Raw genomic sequence first — 18,674 nt, 5'->3', positions numbered from 1 at the left:
GCTGTGACAACAACTGCGTGCTGATCATGGCAATATTGATTTAAACAGTGTGATCATACTACAGCAGTGATTGGACTATGAAAGTGCTGCTCACACTCTATCAGAGTTCGACCTCTTGGTAAGAGATCAATGGATGTGGCCTGATAAGGTTGCAGAGGTCTGAAGCCTTGGGTAACAATCCCATGTTTAAAAAGAAATTGAATGTGGCACTGACACCGAGAAAAAAATAAATAAATACAAAAACAGAAGAAGAAAATCTTGCTTGGGCCACTAGAGATTTGACCCTAGTCAAGTCAAAAGGGAGGGAGGGAGGTAGATAGATAGATAATGAACAAATTATGTTGATTTTTTTAAACTTTTACTGGACATAACCCTCTTCTTGCACTGCATTTCACATAAACCAGCAGGGATTCAAATTAAATCAATGCTACTAAGGTTAAGACTACATCAAGAACAAATCATGACAAGAAATCAAATATGCTCTTTACAAGAAACAAAACAGTACATAGGTCAGTAAGTCCCCACATTTCAACTTTTAAAAATGAAAGTAATCCTGATAAACGTCCTAAAGAATTGGGAGAGTTTTCTAAGTAGTTCAGTGCCACTGCATACTATATACTGCTCAAAAGTTGGCTCCACTGTTCTATTTGATCATAGTGGATCAGGACCTGGACAATAATAACTAGCAACTGATCAACGCGAGCCCAAGAGAAAAAATGTCACCCTGTGTATGAGCAATTTTCAAATTTTGTCCTATTGTCAGAACTACTGACACTACCGTGGGGATCCAGTGAAATGCCAGTGACAATGGCAATGACAGTGGAAATGATAGTTCCAAAGATTACAATGGGCCTCAGAGTAACATGCCAGCCAACCCCTTATTATGTCTCCTTCTCTTGTCTACTTCGTTGTTCTCTCATTCCCTTGCTCTCTATACCAGTGATATCACAGAAGCATTCCATATCTAGGCTCAAGCAGCTAAATCAATTTCCTTCAAGCCAGGCCAATCACAATCACTTGAATGTGATTGCAGCTCTCACAGCAAGACCACAGAGGGCCAAAACATCTTCCATCCTGTCACTGCTACTGGCGTTTATAAAAACACAGAGGGTTCTGTTGCAGGTTAGCTGAGGCCAGGACCTACTCAGCTCTTTGAAATTCAGATGCATAATGCATGACAACTACTAAAAAGAGATCAGCAATTTTGACTTTATTTTATCTTCCAGATTGCTCTGGTGAGTGTCAAGTAATATCACAGTTTAACATAATTTTTCCCTGGTGCCAAAGTAGTTATTTCATCTGGAATGTAGATTTTGCCTAGGTCACTGGAAATACTTACAACTTACAGTTACAGTTGCAGCTGATGGTCAAATAGGCAAGAAAAACTAAAAATACAACATTAGTGTGGATCTTTGCAGTAATTATATTTCTTTCCAAACTCATTTGAAGCAATTTCCGCTGAATCCAGGACCAAAGGTAACCTTTGCAACTAAGCTACAAATTCATTAAATGCCTGATAATTCACATGCTAATGTTCAATACCAGTGCACCAGCACTGAGGCCATTTAATGTGATGTATAACTGTGTAGCATGTGCAGGTTTCATGCTTGAGACTGGAGTTCATATTGGTGTTTTATTCAAGATTACATTTAAAGGCCATTACACACTGAACTTGCTGTGAAAAAACAACACGTAATTTGAAATTTTCCAGATTCGAATTTGCCATGGAATGTATGCCGAACATGTTACATTTTTGCGAACTATTTCACCTTAAAAAATTAAATCTATATCAAGCGATGACGAGCTGGTCCTCATTTTTCTAAACAAGAAAAGTAAGAAACTGAGATTCTGGGTCCATCCAACTCTCACATGATTGCAGAAGCATGAAGAATTGAATGTTTTGATCCAGGAGTTGAAGCTGTATCACGGCCACTTTAATACATAATCTGCAATTTGCACTCATGTTATCAGGGTTGGGGCCACACCTGAGGAGATTTGTTGTACTGTGTATTCAGTACTAGTGCACAATTTGAATTACAATTGCAGTTTTTGCCAAATGCAGTTGGTCTGATTGGTCAGATCTGTTTATTCGGTTCTTAAATAAATGCAGGAAATTTGTCCAGTGAAATTACGCAGTTAGTGTGAAGAGCTACATTAAGAACAGGTGAGTCAGAAAACTATTTTTAACCCACAAAATATTCACACGGATTTTACATGTTCAGTGTGTAAAGGCCTTAAGGCTAAAAGCTGGGGAGAGCAGTTCAGCAAACTGATAAAAGTCCAGTTACAACTTTCATACTGAGGTTTGACTCACACCTGAATTCCATTTACATATACTTACATACACTCCACTCCATTTGCTCAGATCTTGTCATTTTAGCCAAGCATTTGTTAAAAACTTTACAATACCCGAGCCATACCCAGTGTTGGGGAGTAACGGAATACATGTACCGCCGTTACGTATTTAAAATACAAAATATGAGTAACTGTATTCCGTTACAGTTACCGTTTAAAAAGGTGGTATTTAGAATACAGTTACTTTGTTGAAATAAATGGATTACATGGCGGTATTTTCCTGTTTCATATTGTCACGGGTCAGGACTGTTTGGGTTTGTTTGACAGCTATGTTCTGTTGTTCCAGGCGACAGCGTTACGGTTGCCATGGTTACATGGTGACGCGCTCTCTCTGCGACTGTGTGTTTCCTGGGTGAGAGAGCGCTTTTTTGTTGTTGTTGTTGTGCTAAGCTAATAGGCAGAATGCTACAGGCATAGCTCTAAAGAATGTAGCCTCATGGGCAGTGTAGTCCGTGCTGCAGGGAGAATGGACTGTCATACACGTTATGTGTCTGTGAGCGCGAGGAGGGAGAAAAAGGAGAGTGGAAAAGTACGAGTTGTCATCGAGCAGAAACGGGAGCTGGAAACATGTAAATATAATAATAACCACTGCAGCCAAGAAGAGTGTCTGATGAGCCCAGTTGTAAGTAAGCTATTAAGACTCGACTGTACACCGTGTTCGTGTTTTCCTCCGAAACAATAAGTTCCGTTGGAGCAGCCTTTCAGCACCTCTCTCTGTCTCTCGCTAGCAAACTTGACCCAGACAACAAAGTAAAGCTATTTTTTGGCTACGAGCCTGACACGGAACCCGACGTATTAGCCAGAGGTCCCTTTACTACGGTTCGGAGCCGCGGACCTTCAGTAATAGTAATAAATCACATTCATGTAGTTGTAAACAGCATGATAATATATTAAGTAATCCAAAGTATTCAGAATACGTTACTCTCATTGAGTAACGTAACGGAATACGTTACAAAATACATTTTGGGGCATGTATTCTGTAATCTGTAATGGAATACATTTTAAAAGTAACCTTTTAATGAATGAATAAAGTGGGCTGCTATGCCCCAAACTCCTTTTTGAACAATAACAGTCTTTGTCAGTATCAACCAGCATGTAGGTGATGCTTCATTATATATACATATTCTAATAAATTGTGTTCAGTTTCAAAACACAAATAAAATAGAAGTGCTATTAAGAAAAACACCTGTATTCTCGACTAATAAGATTTGAGGTTGACAAGAAGGCGTGCGCGGTTAAGAGTCAGTTAGTGAGTCGGTTATCTTCCAGCAACACCCCGTCTATGTGAAAGCCTCTCCATGTGAATCGCTCATTAAAGCACAGCAGTGGGTACTGATAAAGAGAATTGGATTACTGTGATTAATACCATGTGTCACTTTTAAAGTCCTTAACAGCGTGAATCACACAGCACCATATATACAAGGAAATACGCTCACTTCTTTTTAAAATGGTTTCAATTTTTGGAGTGAAACAATGGCAAATCTTGTGCCATTCATTTCAAGAACGCCATGCCACTATATGTTAAATGCAACGCAAAGGTCACCGTCACCACACACCTCACCACATAATCAACCACAATGTCACACACAGTGGACATTCTATGTTGATTAGTTATAGTTTGGTCACACTTAGGGAACTAGAAGGATCCAGTGTTATGTGGGAGTTGTTTTTACGTTTTGTGAGTGTTTGTGTGTGTGTGTAGAGTTTATCAGGGCGTTTGGGGCTATTTGGCAAATCCCAACTATCCTGCTGTGTGTGCAGAGTCCACAAATTGAGAGAGAGGGAGATAATAAGAAGGAAATACACACATGCACACTCTGAGAGAAGACAGTAACCTGTACGCTGCATGGAACAAACCCCTGGTTGAGGATCTCTCTGGCCTTGGGCACAACAGAGTTTGCACATACACATGCACACACACACACACACACACATATACAGTGATATACTTTAAAATAAAGTTATTAATATTAGCCACTTTAGAAAGTAGATTTCCAGAAGACAACACAGTTGTCTCTTCATAATCCACCCCACAAGCACTGTGTTTCTGCACTCTGTCACTTAACTTTATTCCAATCAATAAGTCTATGGCTTTCTTTACAACTTGACCTGAAGGCATATTGGAAGCATGTACAGCTGCCTCAGTTGTTCTCTAGTGTGTGTGTGTGTGTGTGTGTGTGTGTATGGTTGTGTGTATCTTAACTCTTATGCCTATGTGTCCCATGGGATGTGGTACGTGCAGTGAATATATTATGGGATTAGTCTAAGTTAAACCAGTAGACATCAATAAGATTAGATATGGCTAATGGTAATACTAATAGTATTAACTTGCAGTTAATAATATATCAGAGCTTTTGACAAATTCTCCATTACATTTTTTTAGTTTGTAATCAGTTATTTTTGCCCATGGCTGTTGAAAGTATATCTGTTTATTCAGTATAGCTATGGTTCAGCGTATTTACGTCTTTTCTTTCTGTTCCACACCACAGATGTTCTTTGTCATGTCTCCCTCCGCTCACCCTCCACTGGTCACAGCAGATGTCTGTCCCTCCCTGAGCCTGGTTCTGCTGGAGGTTTCTTCCTGTTAAAAGGGAGTTTTTCCTTCCCTCTGTCACTGAAGCGATTGCTCTTAGGGGTTTGTCTCATTGCTGGGGTCACTCTGTAGTATTGTAGGGTCTTTACCTTACAATATTAAGCGCCTTGCCTGTTATTGTGATTTGGCTATATATATATATAAAATTGAATTGAATTTAATAAAACTGGGGTGATTCTAAGCTCAAACTTTTAGTGGGCCTCAGCTCCAAATCATAATTTCTTGCATACAGTCCCTTATAATTAATATTAAGGGAATATGCTGTTTCCAAATGTAATCAGCCCTTTTCTTTTGCAAACCTCAATCCAACTGGATACACAATATAACGTTACCTTCAAAAGCAACCTAATTAGTTGGATGATCTATTGTAGTGTCTGAGAATAATTCAGACTGAATAATACAGAGATTTCAGCATATTCACTGGTTTTAGTGTGGAGCCTTTAGTTATCAAACCTGAGGCTCAGCCGTCAAAGAACTTCAATAACTATTTGTGGCAAAGCAGATAAGATGAAAAACATGCACATTATTTCATATCAATGTTTTCTGTTTAGAATGTCCACTGGCAGTTTTTAAGCATGCTAATGGAAATCACACTGAGCATCCTTGAAATACATGAAAAATTTTTTGTTTTTCCACCTAACTTCACTATTTGCTCACTTGTTCTTACTGTTCTTGTATATCTCTGTCTTCTCTGCGTCTATGTCCACTCTTACCTGTTTCTTTTTGGTCGCTATGTTCTCTTCGTCCTGCTCTCAAACTAAAATAATAAAGTACATGATCTCCTTAGCTGGCAACCCCCAATATACCAGCAGACTAGTGGATCAGAAGGTTATAATTAGCTAATAATTTCTAGAGATTCAAGCATCAGAAAATGTTTTTGAAGCTATTTAGAGAACAAATAAAAATAAGCAGAAACGTTACAAGTCACAGCAATAACTCCACATTATCAGAACAGTTTGAACTTTTGCATTTCAGTTAAAGTGTGTTTTAAACATGCATCACTGATTTTTGTCATGAAATTCCCTTTTCCTCTGCCTTCTGCCACAACAATGAAAGTCTCATTAGGCTATTAATGACAAACTGCACTATTAAAGCAGCAACGCCTCTGTAAGTGTAACACTATAGCATCAACAATGCTGGATGAAAACCTATTTTCATTCTATTCTGTACTATTGTCAACAGACAGGTTAGGAAAATATAACATTTCAAGACAATGTCAGGAAATGATACTAAAAAGTTCTATTATTACTACTATTAATATAGTTATTTTTAGGAGTGCTCTGATGAAATTTGGAGGTGCTTAAGCTTGCCTATGGAATAAAATATTCCAGGCAGTTTTACTGGAATATACTGTCCAAAGTCTTCAGCTTATCCACTGTGCTGGACTTCGGACATTATCTCTGCAGTTCAGATTCAGTCTGCTGTGGAAGCTGTGTGGCTCTGTTACTCTTCATTTTCTGCAATATTAGCAAACCGTCTGCGTTATCCTTGAGCCTATTCAAGTAGCTGACTGGATATCTCGATCTCAGCCAGTTCCTCTATTTTCCTCCTCATCACCCTTTGTTTTCCACTGTAATGTACTCGCTTAGACGTTAATCCAATGGACTCATTTCTTATGCTTCCAAGAGTGCTTCTTTCCCCCTGTTCACTATCTCTGAAACACAAATTGTCATGGTGCATTAAAAAGCTGTCATATGTTTACGCCCTTCTGGTAACTCCACCTATTTCAGTGTTAGCTACCCTCTTAATTAATCCATATCAGTTCTTTGCGATGGTCTTAAAAGGATGTTCAGCCCAAGTTTGATTAGCAGTGGTGAAAGAACATCATAGTGGTATAAGATACCAGTGGTTTTGTGTGATGGCCTTAAATTTGGCATTCAGCGTTAAAGAAAACAAATGAACATAAGGATTGAAATGAAAATATAATCAAATTGTTCAGCTTCCTGAAATTCTGTGATTAGTACAGACTGAGGAGGCCGAAGGGCAGATTTGTACAATAAGGATATAGACTGAAAGCAGAGGTTAGCTAGGCTCGGCCTATAAGCAGGGGTCAGCAGCGGTTAACAGTGTAAGTGTTAATAAATGTAAGGGTGGTTGAAAGGTCTCTCTGGGGCAGTAAATGAAATGCGCCTACACTTTCATTTCTCCGTTAGAGAAGCCAGAGAGACACCACCTTCGTACACACACACACACAACTTGTCAACACTATGACCAGTTCACAGCTCCCTGGGGTCTGTTATGAAACTGCAAGCCCAGCACTTATGGATCTTTACTCCTGTTCTCTCTAATACACAAACACGCACCTACACAAACACTCAGCAAACACACAGACTAATTGGTACCTATTGTGAATCTGAGGTTTTACTTTTGTTTGCTGTTTAGCAAACCGTAATGACAAGAAGAAGAAAGAGGGCCGCAACAGTTGGTATGGCCCGTGATAGGTCAAATACCTACGACTTCTACTGAGGCTCACTTAAATCTATGTCATCCTAATTAAACTATACCAAATATGGGACAGGCACTAACAGATCATTTGCATTCTAAAAAGTAATCAAGGGAGACGCTTCCAATTCAAATGACAGCCGCATACAGTGTGAGCAAGAGATGCAAGAGGGGAAGGAGAGAGCAGAATAAGGAGAGAGAGAGTTGATTAATTGAAGGTGTATAATGAAGATAGATGTTGGTGTAAACACAAGTAGCTGAAGCCCTGCAGTGCTGTTGTGTTTGAAGGGAGAAAGCGAATCATTAATAATTATGCATATTAATACTGATGATTAAGTGGTTGATATTAATGGTTACTTCTCTAATTAGCATCAGCAGGATGCAATATGCTGTGGATTAATTTTACACATGCAAATCAAGCAGTGAGTCTGCAGTGATGACATGGCACTTCACTCCTTCACAAAATGCAATTTAGCCGAGGTTGCGGTGTTAACTTGTTCTACATTTTCAGGTGAAAGAAACACGAGATCCTTCATGTTTCATTTGTAACAATACAAATATTACAACAAATTCAGATTCAACATCACAAATTAAACAAACTGAGCCAAAAAAAGGACAAGGTGTATATTTAACTTTGAATAAAAGGTTCTGTAGAAGATGATGTCTTAGGATAGCAGTTAGTGATTTGAGGCATTGAAATCTCTTTGCCAGGAGTTTGTGAGATAATATCCAAATACACACACATTCACTCACCAAGTTTTTAATTATTCAAATAAAAAATGTTGTTTTCCTTTATTAAAAATATCAATGATGGGTTTAAAGTGATCATTCAAGTTTTGGAACCCACCATGTCAGTACTATGTGTAAAATGCTGTTTGTTGGCTTCTGAAAACACTTCTTATGCAAATAAATAATTCAACTGAATTCAAATGAATTAAAAACAAAGAGAAAAGGAGAGCAAGAGAGAACAATAATGCATGAGGGAGATGGAGAGGAACAACAGGATCTTCCTGCGTCTCCACCACCTCCTCGTTCTCTTTTATCTTCCATATTGTTCTATTATTTCCATCGAGAAAAAAACAAATGAATACACAGCGAGTGGTGAGAGCAGTAGCAGCAAAAGAGAATGCTGACCTTTGAGAGGATTATGGGATTTGTTTAAGAACAAAGCGAGGAGGCAAATATGGCAGATGGATTCGGTAAAATAGACTATTTAATAGTGAGAAGCCTGAATTGCACAGAGAGCAAGAGAATAGAGGACAAAAAGGAAAGGATCAGTGTGTTAATGTAAAGGTTTCCGAAAAGCAGCTCACTGATCCCAGAGGAGATGCATTCTGATCCTATCAGAGTACAGGATAGTTTGTCAGCGGCTAGAAGGTTTGATTGCATACTTAATGTTAGATTTATTAATACAATACCACATTGGTTTTGGGGCATCTCTCACTCTTTCTTTCCATCTGGATTAGATTGCACATCACATGCTTTGATATGCATCCATACATTTCTTGACTGTTCAACAAAGTTTTAGCAACCCAGTCAGCAGAACGAAATATTGGCATTGTAGTTATGATCACTCTTAACTACTCTCGTAGGCTACATTTTTTTATATTGCTGGTAACTAACTGGAAAAAAAACTACAGAAATTGAAAAAAGGAGTGGGTACATGATAACAAATGGTTAGAAGTGAGAGGAATAATCTGTATTAGACGAGCCTGTTTAATCCCAGAGGAATTTTCAGATGAGAGAAACAAGAGGCTGCAGAGGAAAGGGGGCAACCATCCTCCAATGTAAGGTCAACTCTAGCAGCATTTTTGTGTTCATTCATGGTATGCAATAAACACACACAGAAAAGGATAGCAGCCCTGTGTTTATTGATTATCAAAAGAAATTAACTCCATGGACCCCGTATGAAATCAGATGCACTGTGTGTGCATCCATCACCCTGAGCTCCACACCTCCCATTTTTAAAGATGCAGTATAAAGGGCACTAGTTTCTGCTTTCGGCGCTGCAGATAAATCAGTAGAATACCAGGATCATCATTCTTCATTCTGGATCAGCTCGCGAATGGTTGATGATTTTCGTTTTCACTGACATCATTTTGTTCTCAACAAACTACACAATGTATGCCAGTAAAGATTTTCAGCTTGAATATTTCATTCATCAAAACCTGAAGTCTGATTTCAGGTTTTTTTGTAAAAAAAAAAAAAAAAAGTAATAGACATGCCAGCTAACAGACAAGCCAACATGAAAATGATCACGGGAACGCTTTTCAACAGACCTTACTAACACATTTACATGTAAATACATATTAGCTTAATTTTCTTTAATCAAATATTCCTATATTTAATAAAAAAAGCATACTGTATATTGCTCAAACCAGAGCTCTCAAACTCTTTTAAAGGCATTCACATACTATTTCTTTGTTTTGCACTTTAACATACTCTCATTCGGCTTTCCACTCCCTCTCTAGCTGCCTGGTGTCTCAGCAAGATGCTCCTATCTGACCTCTAAAAATATGGTGACGGCAGATTTGTGACTCATGCTGATAACCAATCAGATGTTTTTTGTCGTGCACGGAGGACAACCCCCATAGAGTCCTAAATCACATTTTCTCTTCATAGTTCTCTCCCTTGGTCTCTCTGTCTTCTTTATTGCTTGTTGGCGATGGTTTTATTTGGTGCCGGCAGATAGTATGTGAGTTTCTTATTGGGCTGCAGAAAGGCTGGCAGACTGAGAAACTAAACATATCAAAATCAGACTTACCAGTAAATACATCAGTTCAATGAAATGGATAGAGTAAGGCAGTTCTAAAATTAACCCTTTAAGAAGGCTAATCATACAGATGTAGTTGCTCAGAGACAGAACTGATCTACTCCACTACATTTATATTCTGCAGTGACTGGACCTGTTGCACACCACACACTTTGTTATGGGTAAGATGGACATGTAGCGTGAAAGGCAAACGCACAGGATGGTATATACATGAACAAGCATCTATGTGTAAGCAGTCATTAATACAAAAGCCCAAGATAAACTCTGATAAATAAACACGGGTTACCTATGCATGTAGACTGCAAAAAGATGCTTAGTAATAGCTTGATATGAAGGGATGTAATGTCTAGTTTTTCTCAACACATCTCTCCATCTGCCCCCTGCGTCTCTACCCAGCTAATCAGCTTCAGTACAATCTGTACCAATCAGCTGTTTCAGACAGACCAACAGTGGTATTAACACAAGAGTGCATGTGAAATACAACCACAAATCTGGTCAGAACTAATTCCAGTATGCCCAGGAATCCAACTCTGTAGAGTCATATCAGTTATTCAAATAGATTTTAGAGTAAAAAACAACGACGACGACATCAGCCCAGCGTCTGGTCAAACTCTACTGTATAGTGCCAAATCACATCAAATACCTCAAGGTACTTTATATTGTAAGGTAAAGACCCTTCAATAATACAGTAAAAACCCCAACAATTAGACAACCTCGTATGTGCAAGTACTTGGCAACAGTGGGGAGGAAAAACTCCCTTTAAAAAGGACAAAACCTCTGGCAGAACGAGGGTGAGGGAGGGGCAGTCATCTGCTGGGACTGGTTGGGGGTGATGGGAGGAGGACAGTATAAAAGACACACTGTGGAAGAGAGCCAAAGAGTAATAATAAATAATTATTAAATACAGAGAGGTATATAAACACATCAAGCTACCATCAAAGCAGCTGTGAAAGTAAATCGTTTTAAAGCATGTAGCTGAATCAGGACATTTTGTAAAACACTGAGGGGGGTTAAAAACACAACTGCTTGGTTTGATTATTGATCTCACAGAACAAAAGAAATCCAAGCATAAAATGTGCAAAGAAAACAAAGAAGCGACAAAAAGGATGAGGAGGAAATGAAAAGAGCTTGCTTCGTCTGAAAGCTCATGCTGATATGTATATGTGTGTGTGTGTGTGTTTGTGTGTGTATGTGTGCTACATTTAATTACTGTTAATAGTTACTTGGGAGGTTAGCTGTATGAGCATTAAGACATCAGCAGACATTAGCATTCATGCCACCTCTATGAGTAAGATGGAGGTAGAAAGCAAACAAAGCTCAAAATAATTTTACAGCTCACAGTTTTTGCATACATTAAGCACACTTTGCAATTCAGTTAGTATATTTTAGATGAGTAGAATTAGTACACTACTACATTTAAAAATATTCACTCCAGTTAGTATATTTGGTGTTAGTATTTTTAGTATTTGTATAATTAATTCGATTGGACGGTAAAGCATTGGAGGAGAGTGAGAACGTTGCTACTTCATCGTGTATCAGGGACTGGAAGCATGCACATGCAAGAATTAAGTACTGGTTTCATTTTAGCTCTTCTGATCTGAGCACTTTGTGTCTTGAAGAGTTATATTACATGGGATTGTAGTTACTTTAAACTTAAAAACTTTAAAAGCTGATTAGGATATGGAAATTTGTAAAAGTATTAATTTGTACTCAAAAAAGGGTGCAGGGTGTGGGTTTAGAACACTGTGATTGCCTGAATGAAACCAGCAACAATAGTTTACACATGTTTGATCAATTTCAGGAATGCTTCCAAACACTATGTGGTGAAAGCTCACATAAAGGCTGTAGCTATTAGTAGCCATGAACCATGCATATTATTGTGAGGTGCGTTGGTGGCAAGGTGCAATGGTTGTGGCTAGAGCAACCTGGCGTTGTTAAACATGCCCAGATGGCTGACTGTTGTCCAAGTCTTGGCTAGATTAATCCAATCCGTGATGCATCGGGAAAGCTGCTGTAACCTTGCATCGCCAACCTTGCTGTTGCCAGATCACCATTAGCATAGCATAGCTTCCATTAGTATTGCTGCTCACTCATGAATAAATCACAGAAAAACTCAGCCAAATGAGTAGGTGACAAGCAAACTGAGCATTGATATACACAGATCACCTCACAGCAAGAATACTTCAACATAAGTCCAGTGCAATGACAATAAAGAATGATTTTCATATGACTGACATAGTCCTAGCAATTCCAACTAATAGGTAACTTGCTAACCTGACCTAATTGATTCTGCTAATGAATGTCCACACAGTATTACAGATACAGTAAATGTTAGCTGATATTATATGATTTCTTCTGTACTTACTGTTTACACACAGTTCTTACCAAGGGAAAAAAAACATTTTGAATGGTACAGTATAGAAATCGCCAGTACAAGGCAGCCTGATTACAAAACAGTTTAGGAATCAATACAAATTCTCATTCTTAACATGTATTCTGTTAAACAAAATGAAAAACAAATATTGTAGTATCAGTATCAGCAATTAAATTAACATGCAAAATACTGGACCACACAGATCAGGGCAGATTGCACTTTAATCAAAGGGCACATCTGGGCTGATTTCACACCAAAAGGATAGAAAGTCATGATTTCCAATCATGTCATCTGTCTTGTCAGCTCCCTAGCTTTCTCCTCAGAAATGCTGGGATTTTGGCACAGGGTAGCACAGTGAAACTGGGAAATATTGAAGCAAATAGTACAACATGTCTCAATGCAGTCTGTCCACTGATCAAAGCCTTCTCTGCCCTAAAATAGCAGAGGAAATGTTTGAGCCCCATTTGGCAAATTTACAAGAAAGAACATCCAAGCAGTACGGCAAAGGACTGCTGATGATGCATTTAAATATGCCTATGTGCATACACACACACACACACACACACACACACACACACACACACACACACACACACACACACACACAGAGAGAGAGAGAGAGAGAGAGAGAGAGAGAGAGAGAGAGCTTGTGACAATTAGTGTCCAGGATACAAAACTACAAGCATTACAACACTGTAAAGCTTTTATGGCAAAAAAGTTTTTGTACATAAAATGGCTTAACAGTGCTGAATAGCTTTGCAAGGACTTCCACAACTCCTACTACTGATACGTTTACTCCCTTAGTTACATACGAGGATTAAGCTTCACAATTGCCCCTCCCAAAAGCCCTTGTCAAATATCTATACACATACAGGTAATGGCTATGGACTTTTTGAAAATGTGTTTATTGTTAGCTCAGGAGAAAGCCTGAGAAAAGTGAGACAAAATGAAAGAGAACTAATAGCAATACCAATGTTTGCAGGTGGAGCAATCATTACACATGGATGATAACTCAAACACTTTTGTTTAAAGATTAGATGCTCTCAAGTTTTTGAGAAAGCTGTGTCAGGGGTACTAGCAAGAGGAGAAGGTAGTGAAAAGAGAGAGATGGCACAGAGGCGCAGAAAGAGTAATGAACCTAAATCATTGGAGTATTTGTTTCAGGGAGAAAGAAATTAATAAGCATGAAAATAATAGTCCTCCACACTTTGCCAGCAGGACAAAAACTAACAGGAAAGAAAAAGTCCAATTACTGTGGAAGGGGAAAAGAAAAGAAGATATATTAGAATAAAAAAGGGAGAGAGAGAGCAAGCATTATTTGGGAAGGTAAATATTAGGGGAAATGCCTGTGTGAAATGCACACAGTCCTAATTTAAATAGCTAGCTAGCTAGCCAAATCTGATATTTGTGGATTTCCTAATGTGTGCAGCATGCAGAAAAAATAACAAGCATGCAATCAGTAAAGTTTCTCAGCACATATCTTGGGACTCTTTGGACTAAACTACGCTGCTGATCAAATAATTAACGATAGCGCTAATGTTTAGGCTCATAAAAATGTCCTGTATATGTTTTTTTTTTAATTATTAATTTTTTGTTTTATTTTCTGGTTGCTTTATCTTTAAAATTTGTCACGGCGCTTGCATAGTCATTATGAACCTTAGTATAGTAAAACAATAAATGGAAGAATTGACAAATGGATCAATTCATGGATTCATTTTAAATGCATAATTATCGAACTATTATATGAACCTGTTTTTAAAACATCTATATTCTGCTAGTTGGTCCTTTTCTCATGCCAGGTCTCTATAGGCTTGATCACAGTGCTGAAAGTAAGAGGAGCAGTAGCATGCAGAGAAATGGATATTTTACTGGCCAGGTATATCTTAAAACAATCAGAGGCTTGATGAATTGGCTGAATGGCTGATGTATGGCTGGAATGGAAGGGGTATTTGGAGAAGGTTTGAGTCAGGGAAATGCACCTCATCAATCAGCATGATTAAAGGTTTTGGCTGGGCTGAAACAAACTCCACACTGTGAGGGCCTGGCCTTAAAGGCACAGTCCACTTTTCAGCAGTCCAACAGCCAAGCATGGAGGCTTAAAACTCACATATTACCACATGCAGTCAACATTGTCAGACTGACTGTGTTTGTCAGAATGCCAGTATGATAGACATCTGGGATTAAACAATATTAAATAACTCAGTGTGACAGTTTCATAACTGCTCAGTAACAATCCCCTATATAAGTTTTATTCACTGGGGACACTGATGGGAATCGAAATGTTTTTATGACAAGGCGAGATTTTATATGATAATATCCAGCAAATTTCAGAATATTATCTCACTTTAAAGGGAAAAAAAACATTATACCATATTTGTGATAGAGCATTTAGCTTCTTAAGCACTTCCAAACAATTCAAACAAAAACTAACCTCACAGCAGGATTTCTGATTATAAACCAAGGGGGACTGAGATGGCACTTTGATAGCACTATACTATGTGTTTCATAAACACCCAATCTGCACCCTGGAGAAACTCCTGATTCATTAAACACACAATCTCCTACACACCCATGAACACACACTGACAGTAGCATACTATATGCATGCCCCATGGCCAAAATCATTGCAGCCAAGGCCCTTAACCCATAAATACAGCTTCGCGCCAGCAGCTCTACATATTTAAAGCCGCTAATGGTTTCCTTCGTAGTGCTCACTTGCACACACAAACACACTAAACCAAGGAGAAAAATCACTGGAGTGAGGGTAGGGATTTCTGTCAGCTGAGCAGCATCTCCAAGCAAACAGGTGCTGCAATGGCTGGCTGGGCAAGGTCATTCCCACACTTTAGCCAACATTGGCCAACTGGCTAACTAGAGAACATAATTATAATGCTGAGAGCCTGGTCAATGTTAGTAGGTATAAAAGGTTTAAACAAACATTGTTTCCTAGTCCTTCTTAATTTTTGAGATGTGTAATATCTTTCATTAACTCCTGTATTCATTCTCTAATAAAGAGCTTTTTTTTCCCCACACCAAATGTTAAACCCAACACATGTTTAGTTATCATACTTAATATACTGGTTTATTCATATTAAGAACATGTGGTTGGCTGACTTTAATTAAAGAGGCTGCTGATTACATAATACATATACATCATAATATCTGGACCAATGAAACATTAACATTCAATTCAGTTTATTACTATATCCAGTTCACAGTTTACAGCAACAGTAATATCAAGGTACTATATGTTGTAACCTTAAGGCCCTGCAATATTACTGCGTCCCCCTTTGAAAAAGCACTTGGTGACCTCGGAGAGGAAGAACTCCCATTTAAGTGTCAGAACCGTGTGGGCTCTGACTCTTAACAGTGAGAAAGAAAAACAACTTAGAGTCCAACACAGAACTTGTACTCAATTATACTGGATAACTGAATGGAAAGCCCACAAGCCCACTGATTATGAGTCCTATATCTACTGTCATTCACACACAGATATACACAAACACACACAGCCCACTAGAAGGTTGGGTAAGGTACAGCTGCACACTTTTGCCCATTGCCAGGGGGGTAAACACAAACACACAGAGTTTAATCTGAGAGCAAACAGCAGTGCCTCATGTTAACCAGCAGGAATACACTTTCCCTCAACACTATGAGGCTTGGAGCAGTTAAGAGCTTGCACACGAAAAAGTGGCGAGTGGGGAACGGAGGGAAAAAAACCAGAAAAGAATGAGAAGGAGGGAATGCTTAAGGGACTGAGGATTTCACCACATTTAAAACAATTTTAAATGTTCTAAAATGGAACTGACTGATCTTTGGCTGGATTACTCTCACCTTACTTGCCTTTTTTATCCTTTCACAAGCGTTTGATGTTTGGAAGTGGTTGTACACTTCAGCTGCTTATGTAATTTCCATAATGCTTTATAACTATAATCTAAAGCTAAAAAATGTTATTTGCAAACAGAGTTTGAATTGGCTACGCCAGTTTACTCATAACAGGGAAATCCAAGATTTCAGCTTTGAACACAGCAGGTTTTGGAGTGTGGAGTTCAGAAAAAGCCAAAATTGTGTGTTTTTTAGTGTATGTAGAGTATGTGCACTTCATACACATGGTGTCTCTACAAACTGTAATAGTCTGCAATGAAGCTAAACTTTAGGGTGGATAAGAAGGCTGCCTATCTAATCACTAGATCTTTTTAAAAAATATTCATATATGTATATTAATTATCTGACTTCTAGCTGTCAAGAATTTTAGTACCACTGCTGATCTTTGGGTATCATTAGGATGTGTGTAAGAAAGCAACAGGTTTTTCAGCCAGTCTTAGTATTTCCAATTAAAATATAACTAATGTAAAATATCAGAGTCTGAATAATTTAGAGATTACAGAGATGATACAGACCACCTGCAGATCACATTAATATTTCACTGATATTGTGTTTCAGCTCTTCACAAAGAATATTATGTGAGCATTTATATTAATTCACTAAATACACCCTGACACACACAAACACATAGCTGTACATGCACGCACACTCACACACATGCCAAGAAAACTTTTTTTAATATATATTTGAGTGAAATGCGGATATTGCCCTGTATCTTTATTCTGCTATCCGTTGATCACACCGGGTGAAAACCCCATAAACCAAAAGAGCATTTAAATGAAAGCGGTCCATTCCATGACAGCATAATCTCATTCAGCACAGTGCACACCTTTGTTTCTATCATGTGGCAGTGACATCTAAAAGAAGGAAAAAGGAATTAGGAATTACTCTGATGAGAAAAAAATAAGACAGGGGAGACAGAAAACTGAGATATCCAGAAACAAGAGGGACTGAAAATCCATTGTACTAACTATATATGAAAGGAGGCAAGAGATGTACAGCAGAGTGATAACCAGGTTCAAACTATGCAGAGATGCAATCAACATGTCACTTTAAACAAATACGTAGATGAGCAAAGGATCAGAAAAGGGATGGCACAAACATTTTGTACTACTATGCCTTTCACCTGCCTACTTTAGCGTCAAAGTCAAGGAACAACAAAAAGCAATCATCTCATAGAAAGCTCAAATGCAGTCTTTGGAAATATCACAATCAATCAACAAAGAAATGACACCAGATATTAGCAAGAAATACCAGTTTGAGCCAGAACAATGTACAGACCAAAAAAAAGAAAGGAAGGCAGAAAGAAAGGAAAACAAAGAAATAAAGATATCCCTGGTCTTCGTCTTTTTAAGGCTAAGGTAATGGACTCAACATGACAAAAGGCATAAATAAAGGAAGAACAGACACGACACGACAGCAATAATGGTCACTCATTGCAGGATCCTTACCTAGGACGCCAAGTCTGTAGTTGAAAGTGATGACAATCACGTTCCCATAGCTGGCCAGGATACTGCCATCAAACATATTCCCAGTTCCTTCCATGTAGGAGCCCCCATGGATGAAAACCATCACTGGTTTGGGGCTTCCACTCTCCCTAATGTCTAGAGGAGGGGGGGGGGGGTGAAAAGGAGATGGTGGAAGAGGCAGAAAGACTGATTAGATGACATATTGAAAGTGACGGTCAGGGATTCACTTTCAAAACTTTCATTTGTAGGGGGTTTTCGCCAACCTTTTTGGCACACTGGCTTTCAACATAGAGACCTTGTCAGTTTTAGGCATCAAAATATTTTGTCAATATGAAAGCACTATATGACTGTTGTTATTGGGATATACTGTTTCATTTGTTTATCAATGTATCTAAATTCCATATGGATGTAAAGGAAAAACGATATTTGATGTGTTTAATTCAATGAGTTGTATCTTCCTTCAGGCAATGGACTGTCCAAAATGCCAGAATGGCAATCTGAAATATCCCACTATACTGAGGAACTTTAGAGAGTAACATGGGAGAAATTTTAATTAAAAAGAGCATATGAGGTTTGACAACTTTATGAAAAAGCATTGTTTTGTTTGTTTGTTTTACTTCAGTAAAGTAGTTTTTACTTTTTTTTCAACTGCAGCGAAAAGCTTACCTTGACTTTGTGAATATAAATGCATATAAGCACAGACTGATAGATGTAAAAACTAACTAAGAAGCTTGTCTTTCAAAATAAATCAGCGTTATTTAAAGCAGATTTAATAATTTTGAG

At 38.3% G+C, this 18,674-nt stretch overlaps 1 protein-coding gene across 3 annotated transcripts in view; it reads right to left on the bottom strand.

The window, feature by feature from the left end:
* Window positions 1-18,674, bottom strand: part of nlgn1 (neuroligin 1) — a 273,143-nt gene that overhangs the window by 134,362 nt on the left and 120,107 nt on the right. For all 3 annotated transcript variants that reach the window (XM_063467946.1, XM_063467947.1, XM_063467948.1), the window contains one exon: window positions 17,874-18,026. In XM_063467946.1, the coding sequence (XP_063324016.1) occupies window positions 17,874-18,026 (153 nt within the window). The remainder of the gene's footprint in view (window positions 1-17,873; window positions 18,027-18,674) is intronic.

Source organism: Pelmatolapia mariae, linkage group LG23 (assembly GCF_036321145.2).
Source record: "Pelmatolapia mariae isolate MD_Pm_ZW linkage group LG23, Pm_UMD_F_2, whole genome shotgun sequence".
In the NCBI taxonomy this organism is placed as follows: Eukaryota; Metazoa; Chordata; class Actinopteri; order Cichliformes; family Cichlidae; genus Pelmatolapia; species Pelmatolapia mariae.
Note: the sequence above shows the minus strand (reverse complement) of the source record. Positions and strands in the feature narration are given on the sequence as shown.